The sequence below is a fragment of the Clarias gariepinus genome, chromosome 2 (assembly GCF_024256425.1).
Source record: "Clarias gariepinus isolate MV-2021 ecotype Netherlands chromosome 2, CGAR_prim_01v2, whole genome shotgun sequence".
Taxonomy (NCBI): Eukaryota; Metazoa; Chordata; class Actinopteri; order Siluriformes; family Clariidae; genus Clarias; species Clarias gariepinus.
In genome coordinates, this window is record NC_071101.1 from 50,796,271 (window position 1) to 50,812,547 (window position 16,277).

At 42.1% G+C, this 16,277-nt stretch overlaps 1 protein-coding gene across 1 annotated transcript; it reads left to right on the plus strand.

The window, feature by feature from the left end:
* Positions 1-7,863: 7,863 nt before the first annotated feature.
* On the plus strand, positions 7,864-8,859 carry LOC128541592 (trace amine-associated receptor 13c-like). Its single transcript, XM_053512086.1, has one exon. The coding sequence runs from the start codon at positions 7,870-7,872 to the stop codon at positions 8,857-8,859; it is 990 nt and encodes a 329-aa protein (XP_053368061.1). The 5' UTR covers positions 7,864-7,869.
* The last annotated feature ends 7,418 nt before the right edge of the window (positions 8,860-16,277 follow it).

Below are 16,277 nucleotides of genomic sequence, written 5' to 3' on the forward strand. Positions count from 1 at the left end.
GGATGAATAGGTGTGGACTTACTTACTTTACCACACCTTGGCTTGATAATTTATCAGGGTGGACTGAACCACAATCTCAATTTTTAACCTATCCACGAGGAGGTACTTTTAAGCCTGAATATCTAGCCTCTGCTTACTCTCAGATATATGAGGGTATCGGTGATCCAGGTTGGGATTATCCTTATATGGGTTCATGTTATCAAAAATGGGTAGAAATGAAAGCTATTTGGGATAAATATTTAGACATAAAAGAAACTAAAATACAGAAGAAAAAGATTCCAAAGGTTACATCTGAAACTAAATTCAAGCCGCCTGTTCACTCAACCTTTCCGATTCCTCCTCCATATCCTGTTGACATAGTAACGTCAGCATCTAACCAACTAATTGTTGAGAAAATCTATCCTAATTTGAATCCCACTAATCCTTTTGTGAGCTGCCCATCTGTGTCTGTCTCCCCTGTACCCACAAAACCGTGCTCACCTTCGTCGGAAGTGTGTGCCTCAGGAAAGGGAAAGACTCCCAAGAAGGTGTCAGGACGAACTTCTGACAGCCCTCTATCGGATGATCCCGAGGATACTGATGGTGAGGATGATGATAATTCGGACGATGAAGGTCCGGATGAGAGGTCTCGCCCCAAACCTCGACAAGAAAATACTGCGTTTGTTTTCTCTATGGGACCAAAGGGTCCAAAAATCCTTCCACCATCCGTAAGCACGCTGAAGGACATTATTAAGATGCTCCCTTCTCCCAACAAACCTTTGCATTTTGTTGATATGCTGATAAAGGCTTCTAGGCACTGTCAGCTCGTGGGTGCGGATTACCGCTTTATTTTGCAATCGGTTTTGGGAGATGGGTACGATGAGGCTGATTTGATAAAAACAGTAAAATGCTTAGACCCTGAAAAAGACACATGGACTGTAGTGGTGAAACAGGAAGATGTAGAGGGTGGGGGAAGACGGAAAAAGAAGGAATATGACTTTCATTGGGGTAATTCTAATGAGGCTATGAAACTTTTAAAAGATGAGCTAACTACTTATCTTCTTGCACGTCAACAAGCTAGTCAAGATCTGTCACAGGTAACTAATTGTAGACAAGAAAAGAGTGAGACTACATCCAGGTTTCTGGAGCGGTTTCGAGAGACCTGGACCCTTTTGGGTGGTATGCCCCTCCCTGAAGAAAATCCTAACCCACTTTTCCTTACAACCTTCTTGAATAATTGTCGACCAGAAATCGTGAAAATTTTAAAGTTTCAATTGTCAGATCGTTCTACAATGACTATTAAAAAATTAGGTGAGCGTGTGAGAACATTAGAAGGAGATGGTATTTTAGAAAATAAACAAGTGGCATGTTTGTTTGTGGAAAGTGAAGGATACAGAGGTGGAAAAAAGGGAGGTAGAGGAGGCCGAAGAGGCCGTGGAAGAGGTAGAGGAGGTCTGCAGGGTCAGAGTGTACCCCGTAGATCTGGTTATTGTTATTATTGTTATAAAGAAGGTCACTGGGCTCGTGAATGTCACACGAAGGCCCGAGATGAGGGACGTAGTGGACAAAATGTGTATAATCAATTGAATGATGCTAATGAGGTGTTTTCTCCTAATCCTTCCCAGCAGCCACCACAGCGAGTACAACAACAACAACAGCAATATAGACCCAATCCCTTCTCAGGGATGCAGGTAGGAGCATATGATGCATAGGGATGCCCGCAGAGTTCCAGCCCCGCAATGTTACTTTGTACTTTCGAGTCACCTCAGGTTAATGAGTTGCCCTTTATAGAATTATGTATAGATGGTTCCGTATTCTCTTTTTTGGTTGATACGGGAGCCACAATGTCATCTTTGGGTCGTGATTACGAGGGGCCGCTCTCGAATAAAAGTATCAGCTCTGTGGGAATTGAAGGGGTTTCTCAACGGAATTATTTTACTCCCCAATTAACTGTAACATGTCCTTTAGATAAGGGAATTCATCTTTCTCATCGTTTTGTTTGCATGCCTGATTGTCCTTTTAATCTGTTAGGTCGTGATTTAATGAGTAGGCTACACATGTCCCTGACTTTTTCTGGAGCGAAACTCACTGTTGAAGTGCCTGATTCAGTTTCTTTCTCCCACCTTACAAATATGCGTGTAAATAATTGTTTCCTTTCTTCACAGAACAGCTCTCTTCCTGCTGCCCTTGAATGTGTGCCAAGCAGTCTGTGGGCTGAACATAAGGATGAGGTGGGGTTAGTTCACTGTGTGCCTTATAAAGCTAAATTAAAACACTTGCAACCTGTGTACATCAAACAATATCCACTCTCCGAGGCCAAGGCTTCAGGAATAGATGAGATTTTAGGCTCACTGCTCAAGCAGGGTGTTGTTAAGCCATGTGTAAGTTCTTATAACACACCTGTTAACCCAGTCTTGAAACCTGATGGTACGTGGAGATTTACACAAGATCTAAGAAAAATAAATGACATAATTATCCCTGTAGCACCTGTTGTGCCTGATGTGCTGTCCATTGTTTCTTCTATACCTTGTCATCATTCACATTTTTCTGTTATTGACCTTTGCTCTGCCTTCTTCAGTGTTCCTGTGGAAGAGCAGACACAGCCCTTGTTCGCCTTCACCCACAGGGGGCGTCAGTTCACCTGGTCGCGTCTTCCTCAAGGCTGTGTTGACTCTCCGGCTGTTTTTTCGGCTGTAGTAAGAGATGCACTTGGTGATCTAACACTCCCCACTGATTCTGTTGTCCTATCTTACGCGGATGATCTACTGGTGTCCGCCGCCTCGCCTGCTGTCTGCGAAGAAGCCACCATTTGTCTCCTGAAACACCTGGCACAGAAGGGTTTCAAGGTATCAAAGACTAAATTACAGTTTTGCAGAGACACTGTAAAATACCTGGGTTTTGAGCTCTCCCAAGGCCAAAGAAGGCTCTCAAATGAACGAATCCAGGTTATTCTCGACACTAAACGTCCAAGCACTAAACATGCTCTCATGGCTTTCCTGGGACTGATCAACTACTGTCGTCAGTGGATTCCTGACTGCTCATTTCATGATAAACGCATCAGGACGGCTATCTCACACAACGATCCGCTCCAACAACCTCTGACATGGACTGCTGACATGATTGAGGCTTACAAGGAACTAAAAAAGGCCCTATGTTCCGCTCCAGCACTGGGCCTGCCTAACTATCAGAAAACGTTCCATCTATATGCGTGTGAGCACGGGGGCACCGCTTCTGCTGTATTGGCACAGGAGCATGGGGGGGGGGATGAGACCATGTGCTTTCTTATCTAAAACTTTAGATGCTGTGGCACAAGGTTTGCCTGCCTGTCTCAGGGCTGTGGCTGCCTGTGCGGTGATGGTACAAGATGCTGAGAAGATTGTTCTCTCTCATCCTTTAATTTTGTATTCTCCACATCAGGTTAAACAAGTGCTACAGAACCTTCAAACACAACATATGACGGCTCAGAGAAGGTCTGGGTATGAGATTATCCTTTGTTCTACAAGTAACTTAGAGATAAAATCCACCTCTTCTTTTGACACCCTTGGATATGCTCTGGCACGCTTGATCAATGCACAGGACGACACGTTAGTAGATACAGATCATGACTGCTGTTCAGAGATCATTCACTCCACTAGTATACGCCCTGATCTGTCTTCTACTCCATTAGCAACTGGTGACACTCTGTTTGTAGATGGTTCTTGTTCAAAACCGTATGATGGGAAATTTCTTTGTGGTTATGCTGTGTGTGCATTGCCAGATATAACCATTGAAGCTTACTCTCTCCCTTTCTCATCTGCTCAGGCAGCTGAACTTTTTGCTCTAACTCGTGCGTGTGTTCTTTCTGAGGGAAAAGATGTCACTATATACACTGATTCTCGTTACGCTTTTGGTATCGCTCATGACTTTGGCCGCATCTGGCAATCCAGGGGTTTTCGTTCTGCTGAGGGTAAGCCAATTTCTCATTCTTCTCTAGTTCAGGATTTGATAGACGCATGTCATCTACCTAGTACTCTCGCTATTGTAAAAACTAAGGGTCATTCTTCTGGGGACTCTATGGAAGTGCGAGGTAATTCTCTAGCTGATTGTATTGCTAAAAAAGCAGCTCAAAAACAGATTTTCTTTCCTGACTCTGGTTCTGATTTGATCAATACATCCTTTCTTGCTAGCTCTTTGATTCCTGATGTAGATTTATGGTCTTTGCAAGCTTCAGCCACGCCGAATGATTCCTCTTTTTGGCAAGCTCAAGGTGCCTATGTTGCTTCTGATGGTTTATGGTATTGTGCTGATGGTCGATTGTGCCTGCCATCTCATTGTCTTCCGTTCCTCGTGCGCGAGTTCCACGGTGTTACACATCGCGCGCGAAGGGGGGTTAAGGAAGATATGAAAAAACTCTTTTGCATAGCCAACATGCTTGGAACAATTGATTCATTAATATCTAGATGTTTGGTGTGTGCTCAGAATAATGTGACAAAGGGTTTAGGTAAACACGAAAGTCTTCTATTACCTACTGCCCCGTTTGCAGAGTGGCAAATTGATTTTACGCATATGCCTGCATGTGGCACATTCAAATATCTTCTGGTTTTGGTAGACAAGTTTTCTAGGTGGGTGGAAGCTTTCCCGTGTGCTCGTGAGAATGCAAAGGTGGTGACCCGAGTTTTAGCGAAAGAAATAATACCTCGTTATGGCGTGCCTCATGCTATTGACTCAGATAAAGGAACACCTTTTACATCTCAGGTAACACAGAATTTGTGTAAATATCTTTCACTGTCCTGGTATTTTCACATTCCTTATCATCCACAGTCATCAGGTATAGTAGAAAGAACAAATAGGACACTGAAAGAAAAATTGACTAAAGCAATGCAAACCATGGGAAGTAAAAACTGGGTTGATCTGTTACCTGCTGTTCTAGCTGAAATGAGAATGACACCAAGAAAAGACGTGCACATGTCCCCACATGAAATTATATTTGGCAGACCCTTTCCCGTGCCATGGAGGAAAGGTAAACCCGCGATAGGAACAACTGATCTTGATGTACATATTGCTGAATATTCTGCTGCTCTGATAGATACTCTAACTAAACATTATGAACAAATTGCTAATGTGACTCCAATACCCTCAACAAAACCCACACATCCTTTTAATGTGGGAGATATTGTTCTGGTAAAATCTTTGACCCCCAGAAAACTGGGAGATTGTAAATATGATGGACCAGCAGAAATAATCGCAATTACTCGTACTGCTGTCTTAACTGATCTTTTTCCACAGTGGATCCATGCTACTAGGCTGAAGAGATGTCCTGTCGGCGTGAGACCAAAGGATGAATAAATGCGTGTGTATTATTATCTTTCTGTCTCTGTGATTTTTGTTTCCTAGACTAAAGACGTGCTGCAGTGATGTCCAACCCGTGATGTGACATAGAGAGCGTGACGTGACACAGAGGGATCGCCTGGGGTTGCCACTGAATGACTTTACTTTTGCTATTAGTGTAGCATTTCTGGTGGTGTCTTAGCGCCTCGTAAGGTGGGACGAGTGCAGATTGGGCGTGCCCGCACTCTGAGCACTGTATCGTCAAGAAAGGCAATAGTTCACCACTAGTAGTTATTTATGAGTTTGCACTCAACTTGTTATATTTCTGTGTATTCTTTTGGTCACACTCCATCCTGTAGAGTTTGTAGAACAGCACTAGGAGTGGAAACCTCTCCTGCCTTGAGATGAAGTTTCTTTTTGTCCTCCTAATCTTGAACAAGGAATTGTTGTACATAGTGCAACCTCATCCACATGATAATGTTTTTTGAAGATTCGCTAATTGGACCGCTAAGCAATATACCAATGAGTCTTGTTATGTGTGCCAACATTTCCCTTCCGCTGTAGGACAGACGTCACTGAGACCCCTACCTGGTAATGAATCAGCTCTCTTAGTAGCTGCACGAGTTTGTATTAGTTCCTACTGTCGAAATGGTACTCAGTATATTAAATCTAACCTGACACATAGCTTATTTTTGAATCAAACAGGGTCTGACTGGTGGTGCAGACTGATGCACTACGATCATAATTTCTCAAACCCTTGTGACTATTCACTTACTGCTTTAGATATTAGCCTTCTCCGCTTCAGCACGAGGAAAAGAGCTCTCGTCACTGCTTTCCAGGTCTTCACTTTGCCCAATTTTAAATATCCTTACTGCTTTATAGGAAATGGCTCTGTATTTCTTGGAAACATGCATCTAGATATGTGTAGTGAAGCATATTTTCCCTATTCTCCAGATCGTTCTTGTCCTGAAGGTAATTGCTCAGTAATCCACCCTGGCCCCCGTGGGACCATTAATCACTATTCAGATTGGTATTGGGTTTGTGATAAGGCTGTTTACATTTTCCTCCCTGCTAACTGGGCTGGAATTTGTGCCCCTTCTCAATTTAGAGGCTCTTTTACACTGGTCACACGAAACCCACGTGGAACCCAACATCATGCTCGCCTTAAGCGAGATAGTGATCCATTCCCTCCCCCTGATCATCAGTTACAGATTAAGGCAGTTTAATTTTGGCATGCTTTTTTTCCTCAATATGGTGTGACTCAGTTATGGAATCAGATTGAGGTAACACATTACAGGTTAGCTACTTTTGTTAATGCCACTAATATTGCTGTAGAAGGTATTAAAGGGGAATTAACTGCTCTTCGACTGACCACGGTACAGAATAGAATGGCCCTTGATTTAATCCTCGCAGAGAAGGGGGGTGTTTGTGCTATGGTAGGTGATAGTTGTTGTACATACATTCCAGCTAATGATGATGAACATGGAAAAATTTCTACTGCTTTGGAAAAGATGCGCGAGGTTGCTTCTCAGTTAAAGGATGATGAAAAGGGTCAAGTAGGTTGGGGAGTTTGGTATACTTTGTTTGGTCAATGGGCTCCTTATCTCTCCCTTGTCGTACCGGTTTTGTTTATTTTATTGTTGTTATGTCTTTTAGGTCCATGTATTTTTCGCTGTGTGCAAAATCTTTTGTACAAGTATGTTTCAGGTTATGTTCCTGCGCCGCGTCCGATGACCTATTATCCGCCAGCGACTTCTTGAAAGCTCTGAGTTTTATTCAACGATATTTCTTATGAATAAAAGGGGGGAATTGTAGGGAATATTTGATTTTTAGTATGTTTCATTGTATTCTGTGTGCATGAGAACAGAGTGATTTTCGTCCTGTTCTCACGACATAAGCTGTGCTTTCAAAAAACACATCCTATGGAAGTTTATGTTAAAGGTCGTAAAACTGTTAAACGCTCGTAAATTGAGAGCTACTCCTAAATTTATGTTCTTCCTTACCTTATCTGTTAAAAGCATTCCAGACTGGATGTAAACACTTCTGCATCCACCTTTTCTTTGGTTCTTTGTGTGTGTGCGTATATATACTCCTGTCTCCCACAATAAACTTTGAACGTCTCACTGAGCACTGACTTGTGTGTATCATTGAGGGGTTCCCTGGTACCAGGCGGGACAAGCAGAATACAGGCTGAGCACTGAGTAGACAAAAGGAGGTCTACCAAAATTCAAGAAATCCTTACAATACCTTTCTATTGGCATTTTGTCTCTATTATTGTCTTTTTCCTTTTATGTTACCAAACAAACATGTAAGCATTTTACTGCATATTATGCTGTATAATTGTGTAAGTGACAAATAAATTTTTTTAATGAAATTTGGATCCCGTCAAGATCATATGAGATGGAAAAAACATCCTGCTGATATTTAGATTAGACCATGTGTTCCAATGAGTCATTACATCATGTCTATTATGCTGCTATTTAAATTAGGAGGCGTGATTCATTTTTAAAATATAAAAGCACCAGAGATGCTCGTTTTATTTTTAATATTGTAGATCTTTAGAAATCAGAAATTCCTGTGTTCATGAACCTGACAGAATTTAATAAGTCTGATCGCTGTGAGCATTTCTCCTGTCCAGAGAGATCTGTATCTCCTGCAGTTTATATCTTACTGTACGTGTGTTCAACTGCTGTGGTTCTTCTAACAGCGTGTGGAAATCTGCTTGTCATCATCTCTGTTTTTCACTTCAAGCAGCTTCACACACCGACTAACATGCTTGTGCTCTCTCTGGCTGTGTCAGATTTCCTTTCTGGTATTTTTGTATTACCACTAATGTTAATCTGGACTATTGAGTCATGCTGGATTTTTGGAAGTGATTTCTGCACCATCTACTGGCTGATTAATAGTCTGATCACAATATCAGTCTATACCATTGCTCAGATTGCTGTGGATCGGTATTTGGCTTTCTCTAACCCCTTTCTCTATGTGAACATTGTCTCTGTGAAAATTAATTGTGTTGTAATTGTAATGAACTGGTCTGTAGTTGTGACATATATGTTAGCACTACAATATTTCAGTGAAAATTTAAAAAGTTCTGTAATGTGTCCCGGAGAGTGTTTTTTCTCTCTGAATAAGGTTTGGACTGTAATTGATCTTGTATTTTCCTTTATATTTCCACTTTCTGTCATAATCATATTCTATACTCAAGTTTTTGTGATTGCTAAGAAACATGCCACTGCTATCAGAGAGCTTAATAATCACACACGACCAAATGCACAGAAAATCACCACACACTCAATGAAATCTGAGAGGAAAGCAGCTAAAGTCCTCTCCATTTTAGTTTCTGTGTTTCTGGTGAGTTTACTTCCATATTTTATTTACAGTTTACTAGGCAATGTTATTGAATTACAGTTAGAAACAGTTCAAAAAGCTTTAATTATATTTTATCTTAATTCCACCATTAATCCATTTATTTATGCTTTGTTTTACCCATGGTTTAGAAAGTCTATTAAAATAATTGTAACTCTGCAAATATTTCAAAGAGACTCCTCATTAATCAATGTCCTTCTATGATTTTTTTTCTGTTTCTGTTGGTTTGCCTAAACATTAGTTATGTTAAATTGTTGTAAAAATGAAATTTTATTTTAAGTGTTTAACATTAATGTAACAGCCACCCTATTCTTAATAACATATGATACAATAAGGTACAATTTATATATATTGTATAAATATTTGCTATAGAAGCATAAAATTGACATTGAATAATTAAAGACACAAATACATATTAAGGTTATATGCACCAAAAATCTTGACAACATTTGTAATTTATAGTGATAATTTTAACCTAAATGGTAAAACTGTAATTTGCCTTTTAAATAAAGTCATAAACTACAATGCAGAAACAACAGTATCATTTATTTATTTATAATGCTGATTAATAATTGTAACACTGTTGCACAGGTAAACAAGTATAATAAGGCATTTTTACAGGGGGAATAAAAAGGTTTTAGTGATCTATACTCTATATTTATGGTTTAGGAAATGCATTTAATTAATTATGACATTCAAAACATTTAAACTTATTTATAGATTTTTTTAAAATATTGTCCTTTTATGTAATAAGATGTTTGTGCATACATTCCTTTTCATTCCTCCCCTATTTTGAACCCTTTTCTTCTCCCACTTTTTCCCCTCTTTCCTGTAAGACCTTGCCTCATGTCTGTTTTGCCACCCATGCATGAAGGTTCGAACCCATTACAGCTGCGTTTCTCTTTTTTCTCTTATGTTAATGTAAACAGGTTGTTCTCCAACTCATCTTCATCAGGAACATGATAGACCACCTGTTGGAAACATTTTGCATTTATAGAATACAATTTAAATCAGCACTTTATACTCAGATTGCTGCAGCCGATCGTTGAATCTTGGAACTGAGAAGAATTATTAAAAGGGAAAGTTTATGTTCTTTACGGGCTCTACCTGCTGAAAAAAGTTCAGAAAGCTTTGTAATGTGAAAAATCTATAATTTTGATGTACGTTATTTTTTGGCAGGCCCAGCTAAAGCTTATGCTATTTTTTGGCTGAGTAAATTAAGTTTAAAATTCAGCTTAATTAAACACTCATGCACACTGGCCTTGTTAATATTTTACTGGTTCTGCTTCTTTGCTTTAGCCGTGATGCTGTGCTAATGTCACCAACTCTTTTTTGGGAGCTTGTTCCATCACTAACACTTCCTTTAAAACACAGGGAACAACATCCCAAAACCCATGCTTGCACCAGTTCTGGCCTTTTGTTCATGCCCAGTTCCAACTTTGTGCCTATCATTGGCTCTGTTTCAACATCTAGTCCCTAGATTGTTCCAATGCCAATTTTAAGCTCATTGCTGGTACAGTGAAAACGCTTTATAAAACACACACGCAGCTGTGTACGAGCAAACAAACACACACGCAAACACAGTCTCGCGTAAGCGAGCACACACACAGCACTGCGCAAGGGAGTGAACACACACACACACACACACACACACACACAAAGCCCAGCATGAGCAAGTACATACACACTCCTCCAACCCGATGCGAATAAGACACACACACACACCACCCTGCGCTGGCAAACACACACACCCGCGCAAGCGAGCATGCACACACACACACACACACACACACACACATACACACACAGAGCCATGCGCAAGCGAGCATACATACACATACACACCACACTGTGTGAGAAACACATATATGCACACACAGAGCCCGGTGCGAGCAAGCATGCATACACTGACACACAGTTCCAGGCAAGCAAGCACCCACACGGAGACCCGCACACCACAAGTGAGCACACACACACACGTGAAGATCGGTGGTGGAAGCTGGGCCTTCCCCACCCTTCTTAGGAAGAGACACTGTTAGGCTTTCTTCTGCAGAAAGCTAGTGTTGAGGGACCAAGCTCTTCATGATGATGGGTGTGAGTGCAACAAGATGGTAGTCAGCATCTTGGGAATGACAGCACTGCTTAGAAAGATGTTGAAGATGTCGGTGAGAACATCTGCCAGCTTTTTAGCACATTCTCTAATCACTCATAGAGTTTTTCTCACATCAGCCTTGGTGAGACACAGCACAAGCTCGTTGGAAGGAGGGGTGGTCTTCCTCGCAGTCACTTCGTTCTGTATGTCGAACTGAGCATGCAAGCTGTTCAGCACTGGAAGGGATCTGTCACTGTCACAGATACGTGATATCATTCTGTAGTTGGTAATGGCTTGTATGCCCTGCCACATGTGCCCTGTGTCACCGCTGTCTTTGAAGCGTTTGTGAATTCTTTGGGCATGTGCGTGCATCACCTCTCCGATGGCCAGGGAAAATTTGGCCCTTGCTGATCTTAGGGCCACCTTGTCCCTTACTCTGAAGGCAGAGTCTTGGGTCTTCAGAAATGCATGCACCCCGGCAGTAATTCATAGTTTTTGGTTGGGTTGTGACATTATGTTTTTTGGGATGTGTACTACTCCAAGAAGGTGAAGTTGCCATAGGTTTCAAAGCTTTTTGTGTTCTCAAAACAATCCTAAAGAGCAGAGATCGCTCCTACCGGCCAGGTTTTCACCTGCTTAAGAACAGTTTCGAACGCCTGACAAGTGGTCTGTACGCTGGAATTAATATAACAGAGATGTGGTCTGAGTAGCCGAGATGGGAGTGGGGCTTTTTTCAATATGCGCAGGAGATGTTTGTGTAAACAAGATCCAGTGTGTTTTCCCCTCTCATTGCGAGGTCCACATAGTGATGGATTATAGGGAGCAGTAATTGGAGATTTAGATGGTTGAAATCTCCAATGACAATGAAAAGTCCATTTAAGTGTGTGCTCTGCAGTTCACTGATCTTTGTATATAGTTCCCATAGGGTTTCCTTAGCATTAGCACTAGGTGGAATACATATTGTGACAATGGATAATTGCTGGTTGTGAAGCATGTGTGTATCAAACACGCCAAATTTTGGCTTATATAACCTCGGTCAGGTGACGTCATCAGATGAGACGCACCTACAGGTTATAAATAGGAGTAAACCGGAAACATTCATCAGATCTTTTTGTCTTCATGACAGCCTAGCGGTGTTTGCGGTCTGTTTGTAAACCAGCAAAAAAAGAGTGTTTAACTCACCGATATGGCAGAGTTTTAAATGAGATGTCCCTCTGTGTGTGATAAATCCATATCGGAGGGCGATCTCTACACTTACTGTTTCGATTAAAGTGCTTCGCAGCGCATTCCTGGGGCTTACGCGTGAATCTGGCAGATTCCCCTCCTTTCTCTCGTGCCCTTGCCGGATCAGAAATTCCTCCGTCTGCTCTCAAGAGTGCCCTGACGCTTCTTGTGAATGTGCAAGATTAGACTTTCTCGCTTGCTTCTGCAAAGATGGAAATAGCCTCCAAGCACTTGACATTAGACGGCAGGTTTTGTCAGGTGGCCAGAGGGCGGAGCCTCAACGACGCGCTCTCCCTTTTCTTAGCAATCTTCATGATGAGTTAACCCTTTCATGGAGTAAGCTGTATTCATCCCGTGTTTTCGTGCCATCGACCTATTTATTTATTTAAATATAGTTGATGTGGAAGCGCAGGGTTATATGCTTACCCTTCAGACGCTTCCAGGCTCTCTCTCTCCTGGGACATCATTTTCACTGAAAAGCTTACACTTCCTTTCAAGCTGTGTAGACTTTTACCTTCCCTGTAGGGAAAAGCTTTTCAGGCAGCAGGTCAGGTTGGTGCTCCATTGCACACCATGGCGGTTTTGCAGGCCTGCCAGGCTGACCTGCTAAGAGACTTGAGCACTGGCGGGGCACTTCAAAATAGGGTGTTCTGGAATTACGCCGAGCCACAGACTTGTCTTTTTGTGCAACAAAGCAGACAGATCATGCTACTGCCCGTTTTATGGCTGCGATGGTTTCCGCGGAGAGGCACTTGTGGCTGAATCTCATGGGCATCAAGGATAAGGATCGTGCATTCTTCCTTGATGCCCCCATCTCACCTTCCGGCCTGTTTGGCGATGTCGGTAACTCGGTTGCCACTAGGTTTATGAGGCAAAGTTATATGAACAAGTCTTCGGGAAATTCCTTCCCTGCTGTGCTCAAGAGTCGGGACTGTCGGCCATGCAGGCTCGACCAGGTTTGACTCTTGTGAGGCGTGAAACATACAAGGAGAGTGTTTTTGAGCCAGGCACCCCCTCGTAAAGATTGGGGTGCGTCACGCAATGCGCTTGAAAGAGGTCGGACTGGCATACTGTCTTCTTCACAAAGAAATCCTGAGGGTCATGTGCTCAGGACCAATAGGGGGAGGCACGTAGAATTTCTTTCAAGAATGAAGTCGGTGTTCATGCTTCACCACCACTGGTGTTTCAGGCAACATCGGTCTCCAATAAAGTGTTTAGCTCTTCATTTTTTTTTCCTGCCATGTTTCAGGATGCCGAATATCTAACATTCCCCCCGTTTAACCAAGCCGCAGAGACTTTTGCCCCTTTCAGGGAAACTGGCAGCGTGGTAGCTACTGCCAAGTATTTCTCCTTGGATACTAAGCACTATAGAGAAAAGCTACAGGATTCAGTTCTCACATCACCGTCCACGTTTCAACGGCGTGGTCTCCACTTCCATGAAACCGGAAAGTGCGCATCTGCTGAAAGAAGTTGCTAGGAAAAGGGGGCCATAGAACATGTTACCCTACCAGACAGAGAGTCAGGCTACTACATTCGGTATTTCTTGGTTCCCGAAAGAAACGGGGGGCTGCGTTCAATTTTTAGATTTTCGCAGGCTGAACCGCTATCTAAAAGTAAATAAATACAGCTTCAAATGTTGACTGTCAAAGTGATTGTTTTCAAATCTAACCAAGCGATTGATTTGTGACAATCGATGTGAAGGACGCATACTTTCATATAGAAATATTGCCACAACACAGGAGGTTTCTGAGGTTTGCTTTCAGGGGCGAAGCTTACCAGTATCGAGTCCTTCCATTTGGTCTAGCTCTCTTACCCACACGACTGGCTGGCCCAGTCTCAGTAGCTAGCGCTTCAACATCAGGATGTCATCCTAGCTCATCTTTGTTTCTTAGGATTGAGACCCAACGCCATGAAAAGCATGCTCTTTCGTGTTCAGAGGACAACATATTTGGGTGTCACTGTTCATCACTTTCAGAGATCATTAGCTCTCATGGCAGCTGCATCCATGGTGATACCTTTGGGCCTTCTGCACATGAGAGCATCTCAGTTTTGGCTAAGAACCAGGGAATTTCACTCGAGGGCCAATCCCCAAAAAAGCGTACGCGCCAGGGGCTTCATACCCTTTCTATGTGGTTCAGACTCCAGTTTCTGACTCTGGGTGCCACTCTAACTCCGTCTAGTTATTGCTAGTCAATGCTTCCCTCACGGGCTAAAGTGCGATCTTAGATGGCCGTCCAGCCTAAGGGAGCTGGAGAGGTCATCTTCTCGCACAGCACATCAATTGCCTCGAAACGATGGCTCTATTTCTGGCCCTAAAGCACTTCCTCCAGCAGTTGAGAGGCTACCATGTCTTAAGTGCGAGTGGACAACACTACGGTAGTCTCATATATTAATTGCCAGGACAGACTGCGCTGGCGCCGCTTGAATAAGCTAGCACATCAGGTTCTGCTTTGGGCACAGGTCAACACCGTCGGTGATTCCAGTGAGGAGGGATCTTGTGTCTCAGGCACAGAGGACAATATTTAATCCCCGGCCCGAGCTTTGGAACCTTGACATTTGGCCCCTAGACAGGACCAACTAAGCCAAGCTGGTCTTCCAGCCAGCGTAATTGAGACTATTCTAAATGCTAGGGCTTTCTCCACTAGAAGAGCTTATGCCCTCAAATGGAATGTATTCGAAAGTTGATGCATGACAAAACATGTAGACCCAGTCCACTGCCGAATTGTTTCAGTGCTGGAGTTTCTGCAGGAAAGGTGGTCCTCAGGATTGTGTCCTAGTTCTTCCAGAACGTACGTAGCTGCTATTTCAGCCTGCCACATTCTGATTCATGGGGTTTTCGTGGGAAAGCACCCTTTAGTTGCCCGTTTCATTCGTGGAGCTAAATGGTTGAGGCCACCCACTAGAGGCCACCCACTGTCCCTTCGTGGGATTTATCTATCGTGCTCGAAGGTCTAATTGACACCACCAATTTCCTTCGGGATTATTAAAGACCTATCTTATCTTATCTTATAACATTATTAGTTAGTAATTAGTAGTACTAACTAAGTGTCATCAGTTTGTTTATCAGGTGCATTCAGATTTTTTAAAAATATTCCAGACCAACTCTTTATTGATTAAACTTACCTTTTGATAATGTTCCTAAATATTGTGGTTATAATAAATTACAGCAACAGCACTGATTGATGCTCACATGATTTTAAACTGTACTTTCATCTCAAATTTAAAACAGTTTAACTGTAAAACATATCACTGACTTTAGGAGGGGCAGCAGGGTAAGGAAAATTGCTATGGAAAATTGCTGTGACACAAGATGGGAGTTGAGAAGGGTAATAGCAATAATAGCAATAATACTTGAATCTTGTTCACTTGCAAGATATAAGATAATACAAGTATCATAAGAAATTGAATTTAAATCTTTAAGGAACCTCCAAGAGTTTAAAAAGTAATTATGAGTCTGAATCTACAGCTTTGAGGTCAAAAGCTTAAAGGTTGGTTTTAGTGATATATATGCCTAAAACCACCAACACTGACACAAGACATTGTCCATCTAGCACAAGTCTTGGGCCTGGGCAATGCTATGATATTGTAGCCCAAACCATCACTGATCCACTCCCATTTTTCACTTTGGGGATGCAACAGTCTGGGTGGTACGATTCTTTGATTCTCATTTTCCACAGCCCAAGATTTTTTAGCTTCTGGCACCATTAAAACTGATGTTCGGCGTTGACATGAGTGACCATTGCACACAGGGACATTACCCTGGATACCATGGTTCTTAATACATCACAAAGAATTGGTGTTTTTTCGTCACAGATGTACCAGCAAAAATTTGTACTCTTTTGAACACTGATTTGTCGCCCATAATGTTGTGTGCATTGTAATATTTTAAGCAAAACTGTGCCATTACTCTGCTAATTAAACCTTCACACACTGCTTTTAATAGTTTAATGTGCAATCAATTAATATAGGCCAACAGGCTGGTCACATATATGTTTTTTTCCCTGTATGTAAATAATATTTAAATGCTAGGATAAGAAAAAATTATAATGAAAATAAAGAAACCTAGGTTATTTCACTGCAGTAATGTCTCCTTGTATTTTTGGTCCACCCTAAAGCTCACTATAAAAGTAAAAAGAAAAAATATTTGTTTAGTCCTTTGTGGTGTTCTGGTTGAGCATCTGAATAGCTTGTGGGAAGAAGCTCCTCCTCAGTGTCTCTGTGTTGCTCTTCGGGAAGTGAAAGAACTTTTGTGACCATAACAGAGACAACAGTAAATTTATGGCCTTAGTCCAGCACTGCTTGCTGT